This window comes from Ammospiza nelsoni, chromosome 9 (assembly GCF_027579445.1).
Source record: "Ammospiza nelsoni isolate bAmmNel1 chromosome 9, bAmmNel1.pri, whole genome shotgun sequence".
In the NCBI taxonomy this organism is placed as follows: Eukaryota; Metazoa; Chordata; class Aves; order Passeriformes; family Passerellidae; genus Ammospiza; species Ammospiza nelsoni.
Window position 1 is genome coordinate 6454617 of NC_080641.1, and position 20418 is coordinate 6475034.

Here is a 20418-nt window from a genome sequence, read left to right on the forward strand (position 1 = left end):
TGCAGAGGAGAGCCCGTGGCAGGTCCCTGGGCTGTGCAAGGCTTGGGCCTGACACAAAGATTTCCATGTGGGGGAAGCAGGGCTAGCCCTGGGTCTGGATCCTCTGCAGGCCACACTAATGCTGGTGAGCACCAGGGCTGCTCCCCTCCTTCCCACCGGCCTCCACCAAGGGTTTTAGGGAGGGAGAGGGCATTGGCCAGAGCTGGCAGCAGGATAATCATTCAAAGCTGCTCTGCTCCATCAGGAGCCAGCAAAGTGACTCTGCAGAGTAGCCTGGTGGCAGCAGGACCGTGGAGAACTCCACAGGTGCAGAGAACACCCCGGGGCGAGGAGCAAGGACCGTGGCAGGGAAGGCTGTGCCAGCCCTTGCCGCAGGGCTCCAGCTGCTGGGCCCGGAGCTCATCCCTGTGCTCCATGCCGGCATGCTGGGGCTGCAGGGAGCTGCTGGGGCAGGGGGCTCTGCCGGGGGAGCTGCCCCTTTCCCCCGGAGGGACACAGTGACGAGGGCTTGCGTCACGGCCGGGCCCGAGGGCTGGGCATCCTCGCCGCTATCTGATGGCACCGCCAGCCTCCGGCTGCAGGCTGTTCCCACATCCCGGCCTCCCATCCTGCTCGCAAACATCCCCCGGCAGTTCAAACAAGGGCGGTGTGTGGGTGACGCATGGCACAGCCGGGCAGGGCGCGGGGCCCGGCCGGGTGCCATCCCCTGGCTGGGGACAGGGGCAGTGCCAGGGGTCGGGGCCACGGCAGGGTCCCGCTGGTGGCGGGGATGCCCTGGCCGGGATCGGGGATCACCCCGGCGCTCACCCCCGGCAGCCCTCGGGCGATGCAGGACTGGCGCAGCGGGCATCCCTGCCAGGTGCCAGGCTGCTCGGGGCTGGAAGATTGTATCTGTATCGCGGGAGCAATTAATGATGATTGCAGGGGATTTATTTACCAACTAGGACAGGTTCTTCCTGTCTGTTTCTGGAGATATGTGAAATGCAAACAGGTTGGAGATCTGGGCAATTTTCCAGCAAAGTGGGGGGAACGGAGGGGGGTCAGCAGTAAGATTTTTATGGTGAGAATCACCTGAGTAGGGCAAACAGATGCTGGTGAGCACCAGGCTATAAAGGGCAGATCCTCTCCTCTCCCGTCCCGGTGACTCGCCACAAGCCGCTATTCCTCACCATCTCCGGACAACAGGTGAGGAAGAGGAGCCTCGCAAGGCAGCTGGGGCCTCGGGATGCTCAGAGCCGGCTCACGGGCAAACAGGAGCTGGTGCCTCTCCCTGGCCGCTCCCGCGGGAGCCGAGCTCTGCCCTCGCTGCATGGGCCAGGCTGTGATGCTGCATTTTTCAGCCCTGCGTTGACTTTTGTCGCTGCTTCTTTGAGGGGAAGAGGAGCTGAATCTGCAAATCGGCTCCGGTGCCCCGGGATTAGCCCAGATAAAGGGGAGCTGCGCTGATGTGGCCGATTTGCCTCCCCAGCCCGGGCAGCGCTGCGAGCTCAGGGCGTGCAAACGCCGCCGTGCTCGCAGCGCCTGCAGCTCCCCCTGTGCCACTGCCTGCTCGGGGTCCCGTGTCCGCCACAGCGCCCTCCCCTTGTCCCCACAGCGCAGTTTGGCTCTCCCGGGTGTCTCTGCCGAGTCTGGAGCTGCCGGGGCCAGGACAATCCGCTGCTAGTGTGGGCTGGGGACTCCCGGCCATGCCTGGGGTGCAGAAATGGGGCAGTGCCCTGCGCCGGGGGGCAGACAGGGAGCCACAGCCTGCCATCCCCTCCGGGCGGCTCGGAGGGGCCAGGCGGGCGGGTTTGCGCTCTCTGAGCACAGGTAGCATCCTCTGTCCCCAAGGGACCCTGTGTGGTGACCCTGCCGAGCCTTTACAGGGAGCACGGAGGATGGCGGCTGCGGCCAGACTCGCCTTGCTGCTGCTGGGCTGCGCGGGGCTCCTGCGGCCGCTCGGTGAGTGCCGGGGCTCGGGGGGCAGCGGGGAGCCCCGCTCCTCTCCACGCCGGCTGCGCTCATCCCTGCCCGCCGCTCTCCCCAAACAGAGGGCCGGTACATCGGCTACTGCCCCGACGGCTGGTCCTACTTCTACCTGAGCTGCTTCAAATACTTCTCCGAGCCCCTGAGCTGGGACGAGGCTGAGGTAAGCCCGGCGGGGTACACAGGGGAGCAGGGACCCCCCCGTGTCCCCGAGGCGCCCCGGCACTGACACCTCTCCCTGCAGAGGCGGTGCCAGGACGTGCAGAAAGGCGCCCACCTGGCGTGGGTGGAGAACGCCCACGAGGCAGCCACGCTGCGCAGAACCATCTCCTACCACCAGCGTGTGCAACCCGTCTGGATCGGGCTGCAAAAGAGCAAACAGGTGAGGTGCGGGCGGCAAGGCTGATGGGGGGCTGGGGGACGGCAGGGCCGTGCCTCTGAACCCCCCTCGCCCTGCTCAGAGCCAGGCCTGGCAGTGGACAAATGGGGAGGACTACGGTACCACCGGCGAGGTGCCTGGGAACGGTGCCCGCGGGGGGAGCTGCGCCGCGCTGACCCATGACAGCGGTGAGTGGCGGTCCCCGCAGCCACCCCAGCGCCCGGGCGGGGCTGCACTGCCCGTCCCATCCCCTGCAGCGGGGCTGCAGCGGGTACAGCGGCTGCCCGTCGCCATGGCCCTCGCCATCCCGCTGCCTGTTCCTCCCGCAGACTTCTCCGTGTGGTCCAGCGCCGACTGCTCCCAGCAGCATCACTACATCTGCAAGTTCTACCCCTTGCGATGAGAGCAGCCCAGGACCCCGCGCCGGCGGCGCTCCTCCCGTGCCACCCCCGTGTCTCTCCCCAAAACTCCTATAAATACATCTTATAAAAAAAAGAAGCATGCAAGTGCTGTGTGAGCCTGGGTGCTGGTGCAAAGCTCTGGGCTGCTCCGTGAGAGAGAGACGGGCTCTGCCCCGGCTCCCCGAGTTTCCCGGCTTCCAGAGGCTTGTGCGGGCAGAGCTGCTCGGGGGTGAGCCCCCAGGAGCTGCGGGGCCGTCCCTCTCCTGGCTGAGCACTCGGGTTTGCTCGTACCAGCCCTCGGGTGCCAAACACCACGGGCGTCCCTGGGGAGCAGCTGGGGGCACAGGAGTGTCCCCAGAGTGCAGACACAGAGACCTGGGACACACAGACGTGGGTGGGGACTGCAGCTATGGTGGCTGGGCAAGCATGGAGGTCCCCCAGGTGCAGACAGCTCCACAGGGCTCCGGGGCCTGCACCACGGCCTCATGGCCATGTTGACAGCAGCACCGCGACCAAAGGTCCCTTTTGTGCCACTGTTATCTGACCACGGGCATCACGTGGCTGTTTGCTCTGCTGCTTTGAAGATGGCTCTGCCCCCACCCTGCTCATGGGGTTTTTGCCCCCCCAGAGCTACGGCACGTGTCAGGCGTGGATGGTGCCTGCCCAGAGCCCGGCCGCCCTCTGCTCCCTGCCCGGCCCGCGGGGGCGGCGGGGAGGCCGCGCAGTGACCGCAGCGAGCCGGCACCGGCACCGGGGCTGCCCTGCCCCCGGGCACCCGGGGCTGCGGGACAGCCCGTGCCGCTGCTCGGCCCCGGCTCCGCTCCGCGTCCCCGGGTTTTGGGGCACATGAGACGGAGACACCTCGCAGGCTCCCCCCTCCGAGGCTGCGCTGCCCCTGCTGCGTTGGCCGGCGCCCGGCGACCTTTGAGCGCCAGGGTCCGGCAGGCTGATAAAGGCCGGGAGGGCTGTGCCGAGCTGCCCACGCAGTTTATAAAAGCACTCCGCCAGGCCCGTCCCGCTGTCCACCTGTCCGGCCGGCCGTCCCTTCGTCCAGGGCGAAGATGCTGCGCTTGGTGGGGCGCGCCGCGCGCTGCTGGGGGGCGAGGCGGGCACTGCCCGGGCCGGAGCGGGCACCCCGGGGCAGCCAGCACCCCGCGGCCTGGCAGAGGGCATGGTGAGCACCCACACGGATCCATCGGGGGGCTGGAGACACAACCAGGGTAGGGCTGGGGAGCTGGCTGAGCCCTTAAACCTCGCTGGGGAAGGGGAGCCTCTCCCTCCTCCCTGCAGCACTGCAGGCACAAGGAGCTACCAGGGATCTGGGGTGCTCCCGGCCCGAGCTGCTCGCTGGTGGCATCTCTGCAGGGCCACCCTCTGTGCCCAAGGCTGCCACGGGATTGTTGCCACTCGCTCTGTCCCACAGCCTCTCCAGTGCTGCTGGGACAGGTGCCTGGCCCAAGGACGTGGGCATCCTGGCCCTGGAGGTGTACTTCCCTGCCCAGTACGTGGATCAGGAGGAGCTGGAGCGGTTTGATGGCGTGGAGGCCGGCAAGTACACGCGGGGCCTGGGCCAGAAGCAGATGGGCTTCTGCGCTGCCCACGAGGACATCAACTCCCTGTGCCTGACCGTGGTGCAGCGGCTGGTGGAGCGCGGGCGCCTCTCCTGGGACTCCATCGGCCGCCTGGAGGTGGGCACCGAGACCGTCATCGACAAATCCAAGGCCGTCAAGACCGTCCTCATGCAACTTTTCCACGACTCTGGCAACACCGATGTGGAGGGCATCGACACCACCAACGCCTGCTACGGGGGCACGGCCTCACTCTTCAACGCGGCTGCCTGGGTGGAGTCCAGTGCCTGGGATGGTGAGTACAGGCAGGGGCCGTGCGGTGGGGCTGGGCGCTGGGTGGGTGCCGTGGGACAGGGGAAGGAGGCAGGAGGTGGCCTGAAACCCAGAGATGCTCCAACTGCAAAGGGAGCCACTGTGCCTCCAGGCTCTCCGTCACCCATCTTGGTGTGACACACAAGATGGGAACACACAAGGGCCATGGGACGGAGGCTTCCACCCTCCGGTGGCCCTGCCAGTCGCTCTGTCCACCCCCAGGTCGCTATGCCGTGGTGGTGTGCGGGGACATCGCTGTCTACGCCACGGGGAACGCGCGGCCCACGGGAGGTGCCGGCGCCATCGCCATGCTGGTGGGACCCAACGCCCCGCTGGTGCTGGAGAGAGGTTGGTGCCATGAGGCCCTGGGGGTGCTGAGCTGGTGGGTGCTGTCCCTGGGGGCCGTGCATCCCTGTCCCAGCCCTGGGCAGAGCTGCTCAGCCAGAGCCTGCTGGGTACTCCAGGATGCTGGCTGGCCACATCCCTGCGGGCACCATGGAGTGACTCAGGGAGGCTGCTGGGTTCCAGGGCTGGCACGGCAGGCAGCACCCCTGGAATGCCACCAGGTTGGGGTCTCCTCATGCTCTCTGACAGCTGGCTCTCCCCGTGCTCCCAGGCCTGCGTGGAACCCACATGGAGCACGCCTACGACTTCTACAAGCCCAATCTGTCCTCTGAGTACCCGGTGGTGGACGGACAGCTCTCCATCCAGTGCTACCTGCGGGCGCTGGACCGCTGCTACGCCGTGTACCGACGGAAGGCGCAGACCCAGTGGCAGCAGGGTGAGTGGCAGTGCCCCTGAGGTGCCCAGCACAGCCCCCTGGATACTGATGGCCCCGTGTTGCCTCCCAGCTGGCATCCAGAGGCCCTTCACCCTCGATGACTTCAAGTACATCATCTTCCACTCGCCCTTCTGCAAGCTGGTGCAGAAGTCGGTGGGGCGGCTGCTGCTGAACGATTTCTTGGCCTGCCCCAGCCCCGACACAGCCTCTGGCCTCTACAAGGGGCTGCAGTCCTTCCGGTGGGTCCCTGTGCTGTGTCCCCATCCCTCAGCCCAGCCAGGCACGTGCTGCTCTGGGGTTCCAGCTGGTCTCTCTCTGGGCAGTGGTGTGAAGCTGGAGGACACTTACACCAGCAAGGAGGTGGAGAAGGCATTCCAGGCTGCCAGCCAGGACATCTTCAACCAGAAGACCAAGCCCTCCCTGCTCCTCTCTTCCCGCAATGGAAACATGTACACACCATCCATGTATGGCTGCCTGGCCTCCCTCCTGTCCCAGTGAGTCCCCCAAAACGCTGGCTTGGGGAGAGGGAGGAGGTCATTTTGGGGAGGGCACATTTCTGGATGGAGGGGCAGAACTATCTCCCCCTGCCTCAACAGGACCTGATCCTTTCATTGCACACAACCCCCAGTGTGGATGCCTCCTGCTCCAGGCCATCTCCCTGCCAGACTTTTCCTCCCAGCTTGTTGGAGCTGGGCCAGTGCCTAAAGCCCCTCTGTCATCACTGGGAGGATGAAAACCCTTGTTGTCATGCCCAGCAGAATGAGTGACCCCCTGGGAAAGGAGTCATGGGAACAGACAGGCTCTGAGGGGAACAAAAGCCCTGTCCTGGGGCTCCCTGGCACCACCACACTCCAGGGCTACGCTCTCAGAAATGTGGCCCCAAGGATCTGCCTGCCCACAAAGCAGGCAGCCCCCTACACTGCCCCCACAGCCCTGGATCTCCCTCTCAGCCCAAATGTCCTGTAGCCCCCTCACCTCTCGCTTCAGGTGCTCAGCACGGGACCTGGCCGGCTCCCGCATCGGCGCCTTCTCCTACGGCTCGGGGCTGGCGGCCAGCATGTTCTCCTTCCGTGTCTCGCAGGATGCAGCCCCAGGTGGGCCCCAGGGGACGGAGGGGCTGGGGAGGGAGGGCAGTGAGGGGCTGTCAGTGCTGCCCTCTCACACACGGGGTGCCCCTTGCCAGGCTCCCCCCTGGACAAGCTGGTGTCCAGCCTGGCTGACCTGCCCGCTCGCCTGGACGCCCGCAAGCGCGTGGCCCCGCAGGACTTCGCCGAGATCATGAAGCGGCGGGAGGAAACCCATCACTTGGGTGAGTGGGGCTGGGGGGGATGTGAGCCCACCCTGCTGGGAGCCCACAGCACCCCTGAGCATCACTGGCCTCTCCCCGCAGCCGACCACGCTCCCCACGGCTCCCAGGCGGATCTGTTCCCCGGAACGTGGTACCTGACCCGCGTGGATTCCAAGTACCGCCGTGAATATGCCAGGAAGCCCATCTAGAGTGGGATCACCAGAGTGGTGAGCCCTGGGGAGGGGGATGCTCCATTTCCCCTGTTCATTCCCTGCATCCAGGACCGGTCTGTGTGAGAAAGTTCCCTTTGTATGGGCGGGGAATGGCCAGCAGTGGCTCGGGTCCCAAAGCTGCTGGAGATGGCAGCGGCTTCTGCAAACACCTAGGCAGTGCAGGGGAATAAAGGTGTGGATGGGAGGGGGCAGCAGCCCAGCTCTGGCTCCTGGTCTTGAATGGTCTCCTCCCACCCCCAGTCCCTCCCAATTAACAACCACCAGTCTGGATCACAGCTGGTTACGGGATTTATTCCATGGCCACCTCCCCTGTTAGACATGGGAGTTTGCCCTGACAGTCTGGGGGACTCAAGTGAGCCTCAGCCTCCCAGTTGCGACTTTATGGGGGCAAGATGGCATTTTGCCCATGATGTCCTCAAACTGAAACCTCCTCATGGTAAAACCCATGGGCAGGAGGGCACAGGTGACGCAGTGGCTCCCGGGGAGGCTCGTGCCCCTTGCAGTGCTGCTCTCTGGGCCATGTCCCATCACGGGACTGTGGCCAGACAGGACCTCAGCAACCACAGGAACCTTTGCACCCTTCAGCAAACAGCAGCAGGGCCAGGGAGCAGCAGGGGCAGGAGGGAGGGGGTTTGGGGTTGAGGACAAAGGACCGCACAAGGCACCACATGCTCTCTGCTTCTAGACCCTTTATTGAACGTGGGGCCAACCCCAAACCCAATGTGGGGCTCAGGGATGGCCATGTGCAATGCTTCCCCAGCTGGGAAGGGCCCAGATGCTGCAGCCATGGGGAGAGTCCTGGTCAGCAGTCAGGGTCTATGGCAGGTGGAGCTGGAAGATTTCTGTGACACGAGGCTTTAGCTCTCCAAGGCTGGGCAGGGCTGCTGAGAGCCCCACAATGCTCCACTGCTCCCCTGCCACCGTGCTGGAGCTGTGGTAGGACAGGAGCTGCACCCCTGCCTTGCTCAGCAGCCCTGGAGGGGAGAACAGGAATGAGGGACCACAGGCTGCCCCACTGCCCCAGCAGGGAGCTGAGCCTCTGCTCACCCCAACTCCCCGCTCAGAGGCCCATGATGCTATTTCTTCCTCCAGCCCAAGTCCTTTGCTCAACATCACACAACCCCCTGCCCAAACCCCTCCATCCATCCATCCATCCATCCATCCATCCAGGCACCATCTGCTGCAGCAGGGGCTCAGCTCCAGGCTGGCTGTGGGGGCTGCCCAGGCTGTCCCTGCAGCTCAGGGCTGGCACAGGCACTCACCGGTCAGCGTGGCCAGAGCACTGCTGTCAGAGGCTTTGGCTCTGTAGATGAGGAGAGGGCCGGACAGGGGGGCTGGCAGCTGGAAGGTGGCCCCGTTGATCTGCCGCAGGGCCGGGGTGCTGCCCTGCACTGTCCCTGTCACCTGGTGTGGGGTGCCCTGCAGGGACACCTGCACCAGACCCGTGCTGCTGTCGGGCTCGGGGGCCACATCGCTGTGGGTGGCTGTGACCTGCCAGGGAGACACGGCCACTCAGTGCTCAGGTCCTGGTGTGGCTGGGGCAGGGAAGGGATGTCCCACGGAGCACCCCAGGGAACAGCCAGCCTCAATGCTGCATTAGCAGCACAGTGGAGTGTCCCCAGGCTCATGCTGCCTGCTGGGGAAGGCTGGGGTGCAGAGCCTGGGTGTCCACGCACCTTCAGCCCAGCCTCCTGCGCCAGCAGCATGGCATTCACCAGGGTCACCTCCTTCTGTGTCCCTCCAGCCAGCAAGCCCGCAGCCACAGCAGGTGTCAGGTAGCTCCCAGCCTCCTTCAGGGGTGTTCCTGGGGTGCAGGGAGGAGGTGTGCATGAGCCAGCAGCAGAGAGGTCAGGCCTGCAGTGGAGTGGCCAGCCTGGGGCTGCTCCTTCCACCCACCCAATCCATCCACCCATCCATCCCTGCACACTCAAGGCTCCAATCCCACTGTCAACCATCTTCCTGTCCATCTGTTCTCCTGCCTGCCCACTGGGCTCACCTAGGGTGCAGACCTGCACGCTGCCCTGCACTTGCTTGCTCACTGTGTACAGCACTGTGCCCAGGGCCCTGGCCAGGGCAATCCAGGGCTTGGTCTGGGGTGAAAAAGCCTTGCTGAGAGCCTGCCCATTAACCTGCAGGAGAGAGTGAGCAGTGAGAGCCTGCCAGGGGTCCCCCATGGAGCACTGCTCCCATGGGTTACAGCTGGGGTAGCTGAGGCACGGAGCTCAGGTGCTGCAGGGCACTCACGACGCCGGTCAGTCCCTTCCCGGTGGCCATGTCCACGATTTGCATGGCGATTTCCTTGCCACAGCGGCTCTGTGCCTCTCGTGTGCTGGCACCCAGGTGTGGGCAGGAGATGACGTTGGGGTGGTTCACCAGGTCACGGTCCTTGGGGGGCTCCTGCAGACACAGTTCCATCCTGCCATCAGCTCGGAGCACGGGGTGTTTACCCCACCTCCTTTGCAAGGAGAGAAGCTGAGGGCTGCTCCTGGTCCCAGCCCCACAGCGTTTGCTGGGCTGCTTTGGCAAAATTAAGGTGGTGCTGAGAGAGAGCCAAGCTCAGGGCATCCCCACAGCCCCACTCACCTGTGTGAAGACATCGAGGGCAGCCCCACCACACTGCCCCGACTGCAGCGCCCGCAGCAGCGCGCCCTCGTCCACGATGCCACCGCGGGCACAGTTCACCACCTGCACGCCACGGCGGCACTTGGCAAAGGTGCTGTCGTTCAGGAGCCCTGCAGAAAGAGGGCTGTGAGCAGAAGGGGGCTGCCCCAGCCCTCCCCAAAGCTCCCTGTGCCCGTGCCCGCTCCATACCCGTGGTGGAGGGCAGCAGCGGCGTGTGCACCGTGATGAAGTCGCAGCGGGGCCAGATCTGCTCCAGCGGCAGCTGCTCCACACCAAAGGTGGCTGAGACATCGGGGGTGATGATGGGGTCGTAGCCGATGGTCTGAGGCAGAGCAGGCACTCACTCTTGCAGCCTAGCACGGTGGCTCTGGCCAGGTGAGGAAGGTCGATGCTCCCCATCGTTCCTCCCCGCCCCATCTCCTCACCTTCATGCCAAAAGCCTGCATGCGAGTGGCCACCTCCCTGCCGATGCGTCCCAGCCCCAGCACGGCCAGCGTCTTCCCGTTCAGCTCCATGCCCATGTACTAGGGAGCACAGGGAGAGGGGTGAGCACACCTCACACGGACACCCCCACCCCGAGGTGCTTCACTGCCTCCTACCTTCTTACGGTCCCACTTGCCCTCCTTCATGGAGGCGGCTGCCTGCGGGATCTGCCTAAAAAGGAGGCCGTGGTCAGTGTGGGGTAGGGGGCTGTAGGGCACGCCTGTCTGCATCCTGCCTTGTGCTCACCTGGCCAGGCACAGGATCATCCCACAGGTGAGCTCGGCGGCGCTGAGGCTGTTCCCGGTGGGAGTGCTGGGGATGGAGAGGGGTGTCACTGGTGTGAATCCCCCGGGCTGACAGGGATCTGTGCCCCGTGAGGATGGAGGCACACAGGGGGGTGCCAGGGGTGCCATGGGCGGGGAGAGCACCCTACTGAAGTCTCCCCGGCCTCCTCAGGTTCACGGGCACGGATGTCCCCACACTCCTGCTCTTACTTCATGACCAGGACGCCCTTCCTAGTGGCTGCCTCCACGTCCACATTGTCCACGCCCGTGCCAGCTCTGCCCACCACCTTCAGCCTCTCTGCCGCCTCCAGCACCTCGGCCGTGACTTTGGTGGCCGAGCGGACGATGAGCCCATCGCAGTCCTAAGGGGTGACAGACACGGCGAATGGGACCAGGGTCGGGGCCATGGCCCCGGGTGGGTGACGCGACGGGGACAGCCGCCGCCGGGGTCCGGGACCTGCCGTGTCAAAGCGGCCGGGCTCTTGCATCAGACGGGAGGCGGGGACCGGTCGGAGGGGTCCGCTGCCACCCGGGACCGCCGGCCTGAGCTGTGCCCACCCACCCACCCACCCAGTCACCCAGCCACGCGTGGGTGCAGCCGTGCCTCACCCGGATCTCCCGCAGCAGCTCCTCCTTGCTCAGCCCGGGCTTCTCCTGCACCCGGAGGCCGCCGGCCTGCAGGATCTCCCGGCAGCAGGGGTCCAGGCTCTCGCTGATCAGCACTTTCTGCAGCTTGCCCAGGGCCATGGCGGAGCGGGCCGGCGGCACGGGAGGGACGGGACGGGACGGGACGGGACGGGACGGGACGGAACGGGGGTGCCGGCTCTCTCCGCACGCCGCCGAGAGGCTGCTGCTGCCCCTCCGCCGCGCTAAAAGAGCTGCGGGCGGTCACGTTTTTCGGGCTCATTGGGTCCCGTCTCCATAATCCCACCTCCTTCCCTTCCCCTCCCCGCCCCAGCCCGCCCGGTCCCCCCCTCATCCTCCCCGCCCCCGGGGGGGGGAGGAGGCGAGGGGTGCGGAGCCAGGGCTGGGCCGGGCCCCCCAGAGAAAAGGAAGGAGGGGCCCTGCCACGACCCCGTGGGTCAGGGGCCAGCCTGTCCCGACCCTGCCTCAGTTTCTCCGTCCCTCATATGACAGCTCGGTAAGGCAGCAGGGGGATGGCAGTGGCAGCCACGGTGGCGTGGGTGGCTCCCCACAAGCTGGGGGTGCCGCTGGCAGGGAGCAGCCCAGCCCATGGCGAACCCAGACATGCCCTCCCCAGCTCGCCCAGAAATGGGGGTTCCCCAGACCCCACAGCTCAGAGGGGAGGCAGTGCCGCGGCCCCGGCCCACCCCCATTGCTGTTGAGCAATGGCCCTGATAAGGGACCGGGGACAGGGGCCAGCCCTGGCCAGTGGCTCCCAATGCCGTGGGGTACACGGGAGCCACCCAGCAAACGCCCTCCATGCGACAAGAGCCAGGTGGCCGCGTCCTGTGACCTCGCAGGGGGAAGTGCTGGCCCCGAGACACGATGGGGAGGGGCCGGGACACCGGGTGTGTGGATGGCAGGGGATGCGGCCAGACCTTCACCGGGCACCTGGACCCCACACACCCCAAATCCTGCCCATGGGGTGCAGGGGCTGGCCCTGCCTTCCAGCACTTTCAGCGGATGGGGGTGGGCGGAACCTGGGTCCTAGTGGGAGTGGGCCCGTTCCCAGGCTCTGCTGGACCAAACTGGCCCCGGAGGCTGCCAAACCAAGCAGAGCCCAAGTGACGGAGCTGTCCCAGCAGGCAGGAGGTGGCCAGAGTAGGATGGGTGTCCTCGCCACAGGCAGCGCCGCCGGGGTGGGAGTGCCCAGCGCTTTGTAGAGCCTGGAGCTGCGCACAGAGCCGGTGCTGCCCTACAGCCACGGCGGGAACATTCGTGACGCCAGAGCGGGGAAAGTCCAGGGCGGCCGGCGCGGGGTGAGAGATGCGGTCAAGGGCAGCGGCTGGTGAAATCTGCAGCGATCCCGGAGCGGCCCCTCGGCAGGGAGCTGTGACCCGGGCACCGCCACAGGGCAGCCTCGCCACGGCCTCCCGGCCGGCGTGGGCTGGGACACGGCCCCGCAGCCCTTGGCACCGCCGGTCTTTGCTTTAGCCATTAGGACCTTGCTCCAGGTGCCCGCAGGACACACCGGGACCTGCCATCCCGGCACCCCGCTCCCCGTGCCGGCACCGCCCGGGCTCGCCCGGGGCATCGGTGGCTCCTCTCCCCCGCCTGTGGATGCTTGTGCTGAGGACACGCGTGGCCGAGCCATCGCTGCCTGTGCCGGCGCATCTGCGGCTTTTCCCGGCCGCCTGGTGCCCTCTCCTGGGGATCGTGGCCACAGGCACAGCCCCACGGCACCCGGGCCTGCGGGGACACCGGCAGTGCTGGAGCGGTGGCTGTGCCAGCAGGCGTGTCCCCCCAGCCCCTGGCCACCAACAGAGCCGGCTGGAGGGGACCCGAAGGCTGGAGGGGACCCGAAGGTGGCAGGGTCAGTGGGATGGGTGCTGGGGAACTGGGGCTGTGGTGGCTGATGAGTCACAAAAGGGATAAAGAGGGGGATAGGGGGGCACAGCACTCCTCTGCTGACCCCATTTGCACCAGGTGTTGCGTTTAGAGTAAGGAATTTGGCAGAAAATAAACGCACCTGTGTTCCAGCTGCTCCTCACAGATCAGAGGGCTGGGGACAGCTGAGCTGAATTTCTGAGTATAACCAATTTGGCACTATAGGTCGTGTTCAGTAGGAATATCCATGAGTGCAGCTTCACAAATAGTGCAGCTGATTAATTCAACACCATAGGTTTGGTCACATTCCATAAAAACCTTCCTAATCACAGATTCATGAATAGTGCAGTATGTGGAAGCAGCAGAAATACAGATACAGAATTGCTGGTGATAAAGGCACCAGCTGCAATAGAGTTTTAACAATAAAAATAATATTGTGTGGTGATAATAACAATTGTATGCAGAAACTTACCATGAAGGTGTCCCCACTAGGGAGGAGGGAGAGGAGAGTAGCCCATTCTGTCTCCCAGGTATGTTTGGGTCTTCCTCTTAATCAGGCAAGATTCCTACCCTGCTTATATCCAGTCCAAATTTCTCCCCTTACTCCTATGTTATACAGAGCGCAACCCAAATGGAGAGTATGGAGCTATAGATGTGGTAAGTTGTATTATTAAACTTATTAGCATATGCAGGGCATGTGTGTTAATATTTAAATGGCCCTTAATCAGACAAAAGTTACTTTTTTTTGGCCACCGTGTCCTCCAAACTTCTGGTCATACGACTTTGATCCACTTGTCAGAGCCAAAGCAGAATCACCCCATCACCACAGCACCTCCTCCTTCTTTCTTGCCACCAGCTCTGTGGTTCTGCATCCACACAGGTGACACAGAGGATATGGAGAGGAACCCTGAGCCCTTGCCTGGCTCCTTGGTCATCATGCCACGCAAGGACAGCCTCTGCTTGGTGGCAGGTGGGTGGCCGTGGGGACAGCTGCTTGAAGGGCTGTGGCAGTGCAGGACAGAGGAGAATGGGGCCAAGCAGCAGGGAATGAGGGGGAGGGTCCCTGCAGAGAGAATGGGGCTGGGGGAGCAGCCAGGGGCAGTGCTGCTATTGGGGTGTCAGAACCCAGGACATTGCTCTGGCTGCCCTGGGTGATTCCAGACCCTGGCAGGGGGCTCAGAGACCTTGGCACAGAGTCACAAACACCTGTGCCTTTGATTTTAGCCCATAGAAACAACAACTTTGTGTGAAGAGTTACAAGGCACAAGAGTTTGAGTAGAATGATAGTGAATTTGTCACAGGGTGAAAAAGTAGAATTTTGGGGATTTAGAATGGGGGTTCAAGGGGCAAGATGGAGGAATCTGAGGGCGTCCTGTCCTTCTTCTCCTTCTTCTTGTCCTCCATCTTCTGCTGGGATGGTGACACTTCTGGATTGGTTTAGAGTAGAGACAGACTGTCTAACATAGGTGATAGGTATTGGAAAATTATTGTAAATAAAGCACATGTAGTTCTTAGTACAAAAAGCCAACATCACCCCAAGAGCAGGGACTGTGCCACAACCCAACCTGCTGGACAGATCTCAGCAGGTCAGAGAAAGAATGGAACAGATAAGGAAAAATAAACAACCTTGAGAAATAGAGCCAAGGAATCTCGACTTCTTCTTCAGTCATGGGGCTGGGAAAAAAAACTTTTTAATACCTCGGGAGCCATATCAACCACAGAAAACCCGAGATTGGGGTGTCCAGCAGGTAAAGGAGTTGTGGGTGTCAAAGGGGACTGGGGTTATTGGAGCTGGGATGGGGAGTGGCAAAGAAGAGGAAAGGGGTGAGGGAGATTGGGGGTGTTTGGCTGGGATGGTGGGAGTTCAAGGAATGTCCCAGTAGACGACTGGGAAGTCATGGACAATTAGAAACAAGTGAGGGTATCGAGGGACTGGAACAGTACCTGGGACTCATGGGGTTCTGGGGTGGCAAAGGGAATTGAGGATGGCACGTTGGGATGGAGGCATCCAAGGATGACTGGGCAGGTAATCAGGATGTCAGGACTGATGTTTGAGGGTGCCATGGGAGATCCTGGCTAACTGGGGAGACTGTGAAGTTGGAAGAAGGATTGAGAGGGGAGAGGAAGGGATCGTGGATTGTTTCTGGGGGACTGAAGTGTGAGGAAGGGTTGGGGTTCAGTCCAGAGGGACTGGGCAGAGTGGGGAATTGGGGTGGGGAGGTGGATGTGTCAGCCGGGACAGGATGGTGCCTGGCTGGGGGCGGCTGGAGAGATTAAGGATGGATGGACAGATGGATCAGGGAGAGGGCAGAGGGAGGGAGGGAGAGGGGAAGGAAAGATGCGGAGTCAGAGGGAGGGATGGAGGGAAGGAAGGAAGGAGGGATTCGGGGTCAGAAGCAGGGAGGGACGGAAGGATGCTGGGAGGCAGGGAAAGATGAAGGATGGAGGCAGGGAGGAGGAGGAGGGGAAGCAGAAGCGGGCGGAGCCGGCCGGTGCCGCAGAGCCGCCTCCCCGGCGCACGCTGGGCCGGCTCGGCAGCGCCTGCGGGACCCCGGCGGCCCGGCCCGGTGTCCCCGGTGTCGGGCCCGGTGTCCCCGGTGTCGGGCCCGGTGCTGACGGGCCCGGTGTCCCCGGTGACCGGCCCGGCGCTGGGCGGCCCGGTGCGGCGGAGCCCGGCGGGGCAGGATGCGAGCCCCGAGGCGGAGGTGAGGAGCGTGTCCGTGCCGCGGGTGCGTGTGCGGTGATGCGGTCGGGATGCCCCGGACACGCGGTGTGCCCACGCCGGGCTGTGGCGGTGCCGCGGCAGGGCGAGGCCCAGGATCCCCCGGCAGCGGGATGCGGGCAGGATCGGTGTGCGCTCCCTCGGGGGAGCAGGGCCGGATAACTCCTGTCCCAAACCCCGTTCCTTTGGGCCGTGGGTGTCCCCTCCTGCTGCTGGCGTCCCGCGGGTTGGGGCTGGTGCCGGGGCTGTGGGACCGCGGGTCGGGGGCTCTCTGGGCCCTGCACCAGGCAAGCCCGAGAGAACTCGGGAGCCGCTGGTGTGCACGAAAGGGACCAGGAGTCCCTTGTCCAGCACCGGGGACACACTGCTGTTCGCTGCCCTGTGCCATGGGGACCTGTGCGTGTCAGGGCAATGTGTGTGTGCCAGAGGAGAGGGTGCTGTAGCATCCTGGGCTGGTGCCTGCACCATCACTGAGCTCTCCTCGGTGCGCTGGGCATGTGAGGTTTGCTGGGAGGCGCTGGGCCAAGCGCAGCCCTCAAGGAAGGGGCTCAGGGTGCTGGTGTTGCTGTGGGGATCTTGGCTTGCCCCATCTCTCCATGCCCGTTTTCGCCGCCCCTGCTCCTCCCCGGTTGTGTCCATCCCTGATTCCACTCCGAGCCGCCGGCCTGGCGGTGTGTGCCAGGCCCCGGGAGCTGTGCCCTGCCCCGCCTGCGGGGCCGCGCCCGGAGCCGCCCAGCCCGGAGCGGGGCAGTGCCAGCCTGGAACGGGGGCAGAGCCAGCCCGGAGCGGGGGCAGTGCCAGCCTGGAGAGGGGCAGTGCCAGTCCGGAGCGGGGGCAGTGCCAGCCCGGAGCGGGGGCAGTGCCAGCCCGGAGCGGGGCAGCGCCAGCCCGGAGAGTGGCAGTGCCAGCCCGGAGCGGGGGCAGTGCCAGCCCGGAGCGGGGCAGCGCCAGCCCGGAGAGTGGCAGTGCCAGCCCGGAGCGGGGCAGCGCCAGCCTGGAACGGGGCAGAGCCAGCCCGGAGCGGGGGCAGTGCCAGCCTGGAACGGGGCAGAGCCAGCCCGGAACGGGGCAGAGCCAGCCCGGAACGGGGCAGCGCCAGCCTGGAACGGGGCAGAGCCAGCCCGGAGCGGGGGCAGTGCCAGCCTGGAACGGGGCAGCGCCAGCCCGGAGCGGGGCAGCGCCAGCCTGGAACGGGGCAGCGCCAGCCTGGAACGGGGCAGCGCCAGCCCGGAGCGGGGCAGCGCCAGCCCAGCGCCAGCCCAGCTCCCCGGCCGGCCGTGCTCAATGGGGACCTTGCTGCTGTGCCCCGTGTGCAGGTTGGCAGCTGGCCGTGCCGTGCCGTGCCGTGCGCTCGGTGCCGTGCTCAATGGGGACCTCGTTGCCGTGCCCCGTGTCAGGTCCACGGCTGGCCGTGCCGTGCCGTGCCCTGCTCGCACACTCAGGCAGGCAGCGGCTTTGGGGACGGCTGTCCCCGCTCCTCCTCCTCCGTGGTGGCACTCCGCCCCTGCTGAGACATTTGTGCCAGCGAGTCAGCGGGGAGCTGGATGTGCCACGCTCGGCATGTGAGCTGCCACGCTCTCCCTGGCCCTTCCCGGCCCTTGGCACAGCCCCTCTGCTAGCCCGGAGCCGCCGGCACACAGTGGCTGCTGCTGAGCACGCGGCTGGGCCCTGCTGTCCATCCCTCCATCCACCCCTCTGTCCGTCTGTCTCCCCGCGGGAGGTGATCCAGCAGCAGAAGGAGGTGAGTTGCTGTTGCTGGGTTCTAGCTCCCCGTGCTTTGGGGATGCTTTAGCCCAGGATGCTTTCCCCATGGGCAGCAGCCACTCTGACACAGCCCTGGCTGCCAGCCCTTCCCTGTCCCCTCTCCCGATGGCACCCCGGGATGCAGTGCTGAGGAATGGCTGCAGTGTGATGCCCTGGAGGTGCTGTGAGTCAGTCAGGGCTCAGTGCTCTGAGTCAGGGCCATGTGCTGCCCCTCAGGGCTTGGGGGTGCGTGGGCAGTGCTGCCCAGCAAGTGGGGGGCCCCAGGGCTGAGCCCCCCTCGTTCTGTGCTGTGCTGGCAGCTCAGCTCCGTGCTCCAGGCTGCCGTGAAAGGGCTCTTGTCCTCCTGCAGCCCCAGCAGCACTGCAGCAGCCTCCCCTTCACAGCAAACAAATTCCCAGTGTTGGGGCAGTGAGGGAGGGAGCCCCCGCTCAGCCCAACGTGCCACGGCTGTGGCAGAGCCCTGGGCTCCTGCTGGCCCAGCAGTGCCACGGCCTGGCATGGGGCTGCCACTCTGGCTGGCTGGGCACTGCCCTGGGATGGCCCTGCCTCAGGGTGGCCCTGAGCAGTCACATTTTGTTTCCCTGACATAAGGTTATTTTTGGGTTGTTAAGAGCACTGCCAGGGTCCCAGTCTGAGGCATTGTAACCGGCACAGGATGGCCTGGTATCAGTCAGTTGGGTATTCCCCCTGATATTCCCACCCTGTCCTTCCCTTTGTTCTTTCCTTATCTGCTCTGCTTGTGTCACTGCCCCACCAGGGACAGCAAGCCCTTCTCTAGATAGGAATATCATGTTCCAGTGTCATTGAAAGAGTGGCAGTTAATGTCTACTGCTCTCTCTGGCTCTTCCAACCCCTTTTGACACAGATTAAGAAGGGAACTGTGTACACTGAATCTCCATTCCCCATAAATATATATGGTATATATTTATGGTATATGAGATCAAGTTGATGGGACAACTTCAGTTGTCTTAATAATAATTCTAAAGTTCCCAGAACGTGCTGTCACTCCTTTATGTTAGGTAGATTCTGTCCATGTTCTGTTTTTTCTGTGGTTTGCAGGAGTACAGAGGTGGCTTCTTTAATCCAATAGACTCACAGGAACTTAACCTCCTGCTGGGGCCTCTGATGCTGGGATGTAGGACAGCTCAAGGCTCACATTTTTCCTTGTGAAAAAGGAAAAACATGGGCAAAACCCACATTTTGGGTGAAACCACCAAAAGGTATTGGTAAAATACCAAAGGGTATTTTAGTATTTTGTTGGCAAAACCACCAAAGGATATTCTCCAACCAAATTGATTAGAAGGATGGAGCACCTCTATGAGGGAATTTGAGAGAATTCTCTCTCAAAGAGACAATTTGGCCTCTTCAGCCTGGAAAAGAGAAGGCTTCAGGGGCACCGCACCTGATTGTGGCCTTCCGGTACCTGAAGGCAGCCCACAAGAAAGAAGGAGGGAGACTTTTTACAAGAGCCTGTAGTGACATGACAAGGGGAATGGCTTCAAACTGACAGGAGGAAGGTTTGAATTGGATAGTTGGAAAAAATTCTTTACTGTTAGAGTGATGACACCTGGCCTGAGGTGCCCAGAGAAGCTGTGGATGTCCCATTGCCAGAAGTGTTCAAGGTCAGGCTTGATGGGGCCCTGAGAAACATTGGCTGGTGGAAGATGGCCCTGCCCATGGCAGGGGGATTGGAAGGAGATGATCTTTAAGATTCTGTCAAAACCAGGCCATTCTGGGATGATTCAATGAAGAAGATGACGATGATATTATTGATCTACTGATATATTGTAACATTTGGTGGGTCACAGTTGTGGCTAAGATTTTGCCAGGGCTTTATGAGCAATAGTGAGAGAGTGTTTATATCCCTGGAGCAGCCTATTAAAAACACGCTGCACTCCCTTCCAGGTGAAGGTGAATGAAGCCTTGTTGTGTTCCTGGAGTGGAATCACAAACAACATATATTTTACATCCAGGGTTGCCATCCATGGGTGGGGCACTCCCTGAAGCTGAGTTACCAGTTCCTCGATATTTGGCACAGCAGTGGTTAAAGGCTCAGCACTGGCATTGGCATCTCTCTTTTCTCCAAATCTGGTCCCACCCCATCTATGTGCCTGTAATCAACAGGTAACTGCCATCTCCATTCAGTTTTTAGCCAAACTGGTGAATTACATGGGGTGAAAGTTTGGTGAATTATCAGTCAGTGAATTACATGGGGAGTGGGCTCTGCAGCTGATATATTAGCAGCTTATTGATATTATTAGCAGCAGCTTTTAAAATAAGGTACATTAGCAGCTTTTGAATGAGGGAGGGTAAGCACCCTGTGGGGGGAATGTGGGATCTGGATTTCTTTTAGGGTCAGGGTTGAACAGGAGGACCAAACGTTGCTGTGCATCAGTTGCCAGGTTTGGCTGCTCAGAACATTGACACCCAAAATGTTTTCATTGTGATCTTTTGTGCAAAGTGAGGGGAGGACATGTGCTTATCGTCTGGGAGCCATAAATCAGCCTTGGTGGTTTGGCACGTAGCACTTGCTCTGTTCACTCCAGTGATTTCAGCTCTGTCCAGTTTTTCAGTGTCCTGCTCTGTTAATACTGGAATTTGTGTTCCCTTATCTATTAGAAATGGCATTAATAGCCGAGGATGCCCACCTGGGATCAGAATGTGTGGGCTGTTACTATGTGTGCACTGATAGGATTCCTCCTGCTGAATTTCAGTCCAGCCTGGTTTGTGGCACTTTTCAAAGTGAATCAGATTGAATGGGATTGTTTTCCATCTGTGATTCCCCACAATTCACCAAGGCTCAGTTGACTCTTCTGTTTCTACAATGCATCTGCCTTCATACTCAGGGGGATTTGAAAGAGGCAAAGAACCATCTTCCCCCAGTTTTCTGTCATTTGGGTCATCCCATATGTCTCCATCCTGTTCCTCAGGGAATATGATTCATTTTCTAATCTCTGTGATGTCAGGGGGAGCAGGAGCACACACAAGCATCATCTCTACCTTTTCTTCCAATTTTTTTTCTCCTTCTCTTCCTTGAAATGTTTCTGCAGTTGCTTTTCCCTATTTTCACCTGTGGCCAAGTACATTTTAAGTTGCTCCTTTTCT

At 62.4% G+C, this 20418-nt stretch overlaps 4 protein-coding genes across 5 annotated transcripts in view; 3 read left to right on the forward strand and 1 right to left on the reverse strand.

The window, feature by feature from the left end:
- Positions 1 to 1143: 1143 nt before the first annotated feature.
- On the forward strand, positions 1144 to 2845 carry REG4 (regenerating family member 4). Of its 2 annotated transcripts, none has more exons than XM_059478651.1 (6): positions 1144 to 1185; positions 1866 to 1941; positions 2031 to 2128; positions 2210 to 2347; positions 2427 to 2532; positions 2674 to 2845. In XM_059478651.1, the coding sequence occupies exons 2-6, from the start codon at positions 1878 to 1880 to the stop codon at positions 2745 to 2747; spliced, it is 480 nt and encodes a 159-aa protein (XP_059334634.1). In that variant the 5' UTR covers positions 1144 to 1185; positions 1866 to 1877; the 3' UTR covers positions 2748 to 2845. The 2 variants fall into 2 exon arrangements, with proteins under 2 accessions (XP_059334634.1, XP_059334635.1); XM_059478652.1 differs by having other exon boundaries at positions 1154 to 1185; positions 1831 to 1941.
- Positions 2846 to 3757: 912 nt separating this feature from the next.
- On the forward strand, positions 3758 to 7126 carry HMGCS2 (3-hydroxy-3-methylglutaryl-CoA synthase 2). The gene is made up of 9 exons (XM_059478225.1): positions 3758 to 3919; positions 4169 to 4608; positions 4848 to 4973; positions 5242 to 5406; positions 5477 to 5645; positions 5730 to 5900; positions 6394 to 6500; positions 6590 to 6715; positions 6797 to 7126. Exons 1-9 carry the CDS (start codon positions 3807 to 3809, stop codon positions 6901 to 6903), a joined length of 1524 nt encoding a protein of 507 aa, XP_059334208.1. The 5' UTR covers positions 3758 to 3806; the 3' UTR covers positions 6904 to 7126.
- Positions 7127 to 7601: 475 nt separating this feature from the next.
- On the reverse strand, positions 7602 to 13427 carry PHGDH (phosphoglycerate dehydrogenase). The gene is made up of 13 exons (XM_059478256.1): positions 13300 to 13427; positions 10926 to 11194; positions 10527 to 10678; positions 10279 to 10344; positions 10149 to 10203; positions 9975 to 10073; positions 9739 to 9871; positions 9511 to 9659; positions 9172 to 9324; positions 8924 to 9056; positions 8604 to 8731; positions 8190 to 8418; positions 7602 to 7901 (listed from the first exon to the last, which is right to left on the reverse strand). The coding sequence occupies exons 2-13, from the start codon at positions 11061 to 11063 to the stop codon at positions 7744 to 7746; spliced, it is 1593 nt and encodes a 530-aa protein (XP_059334239.1). The 5' UTR covers positions 11064 to 11194; positions 13300 to 13427; the 3' UTR covers positions 7602 to 7743.
- A 1943-nt stretch (positions 13428 to 15370) lies between these two features.
- Positions 15371 to 20418, forward strand: part of LOC132076615 (myomegalin) — a 36429-nt gene continuing 31381 nt past the window's right edge. The window contains exon 1 of the mRNA XM_059477766.1: positions 15371 to 15532. Within this exon, the coding sequence (XP_059333749.1) occupies positions 15513 to 15532 (20 nt within the window). The 5' untranslated portion in view covers positions 15371 to 15512. The remainder of the gene's footprint in view (positions 15533 to 20418) is intronic.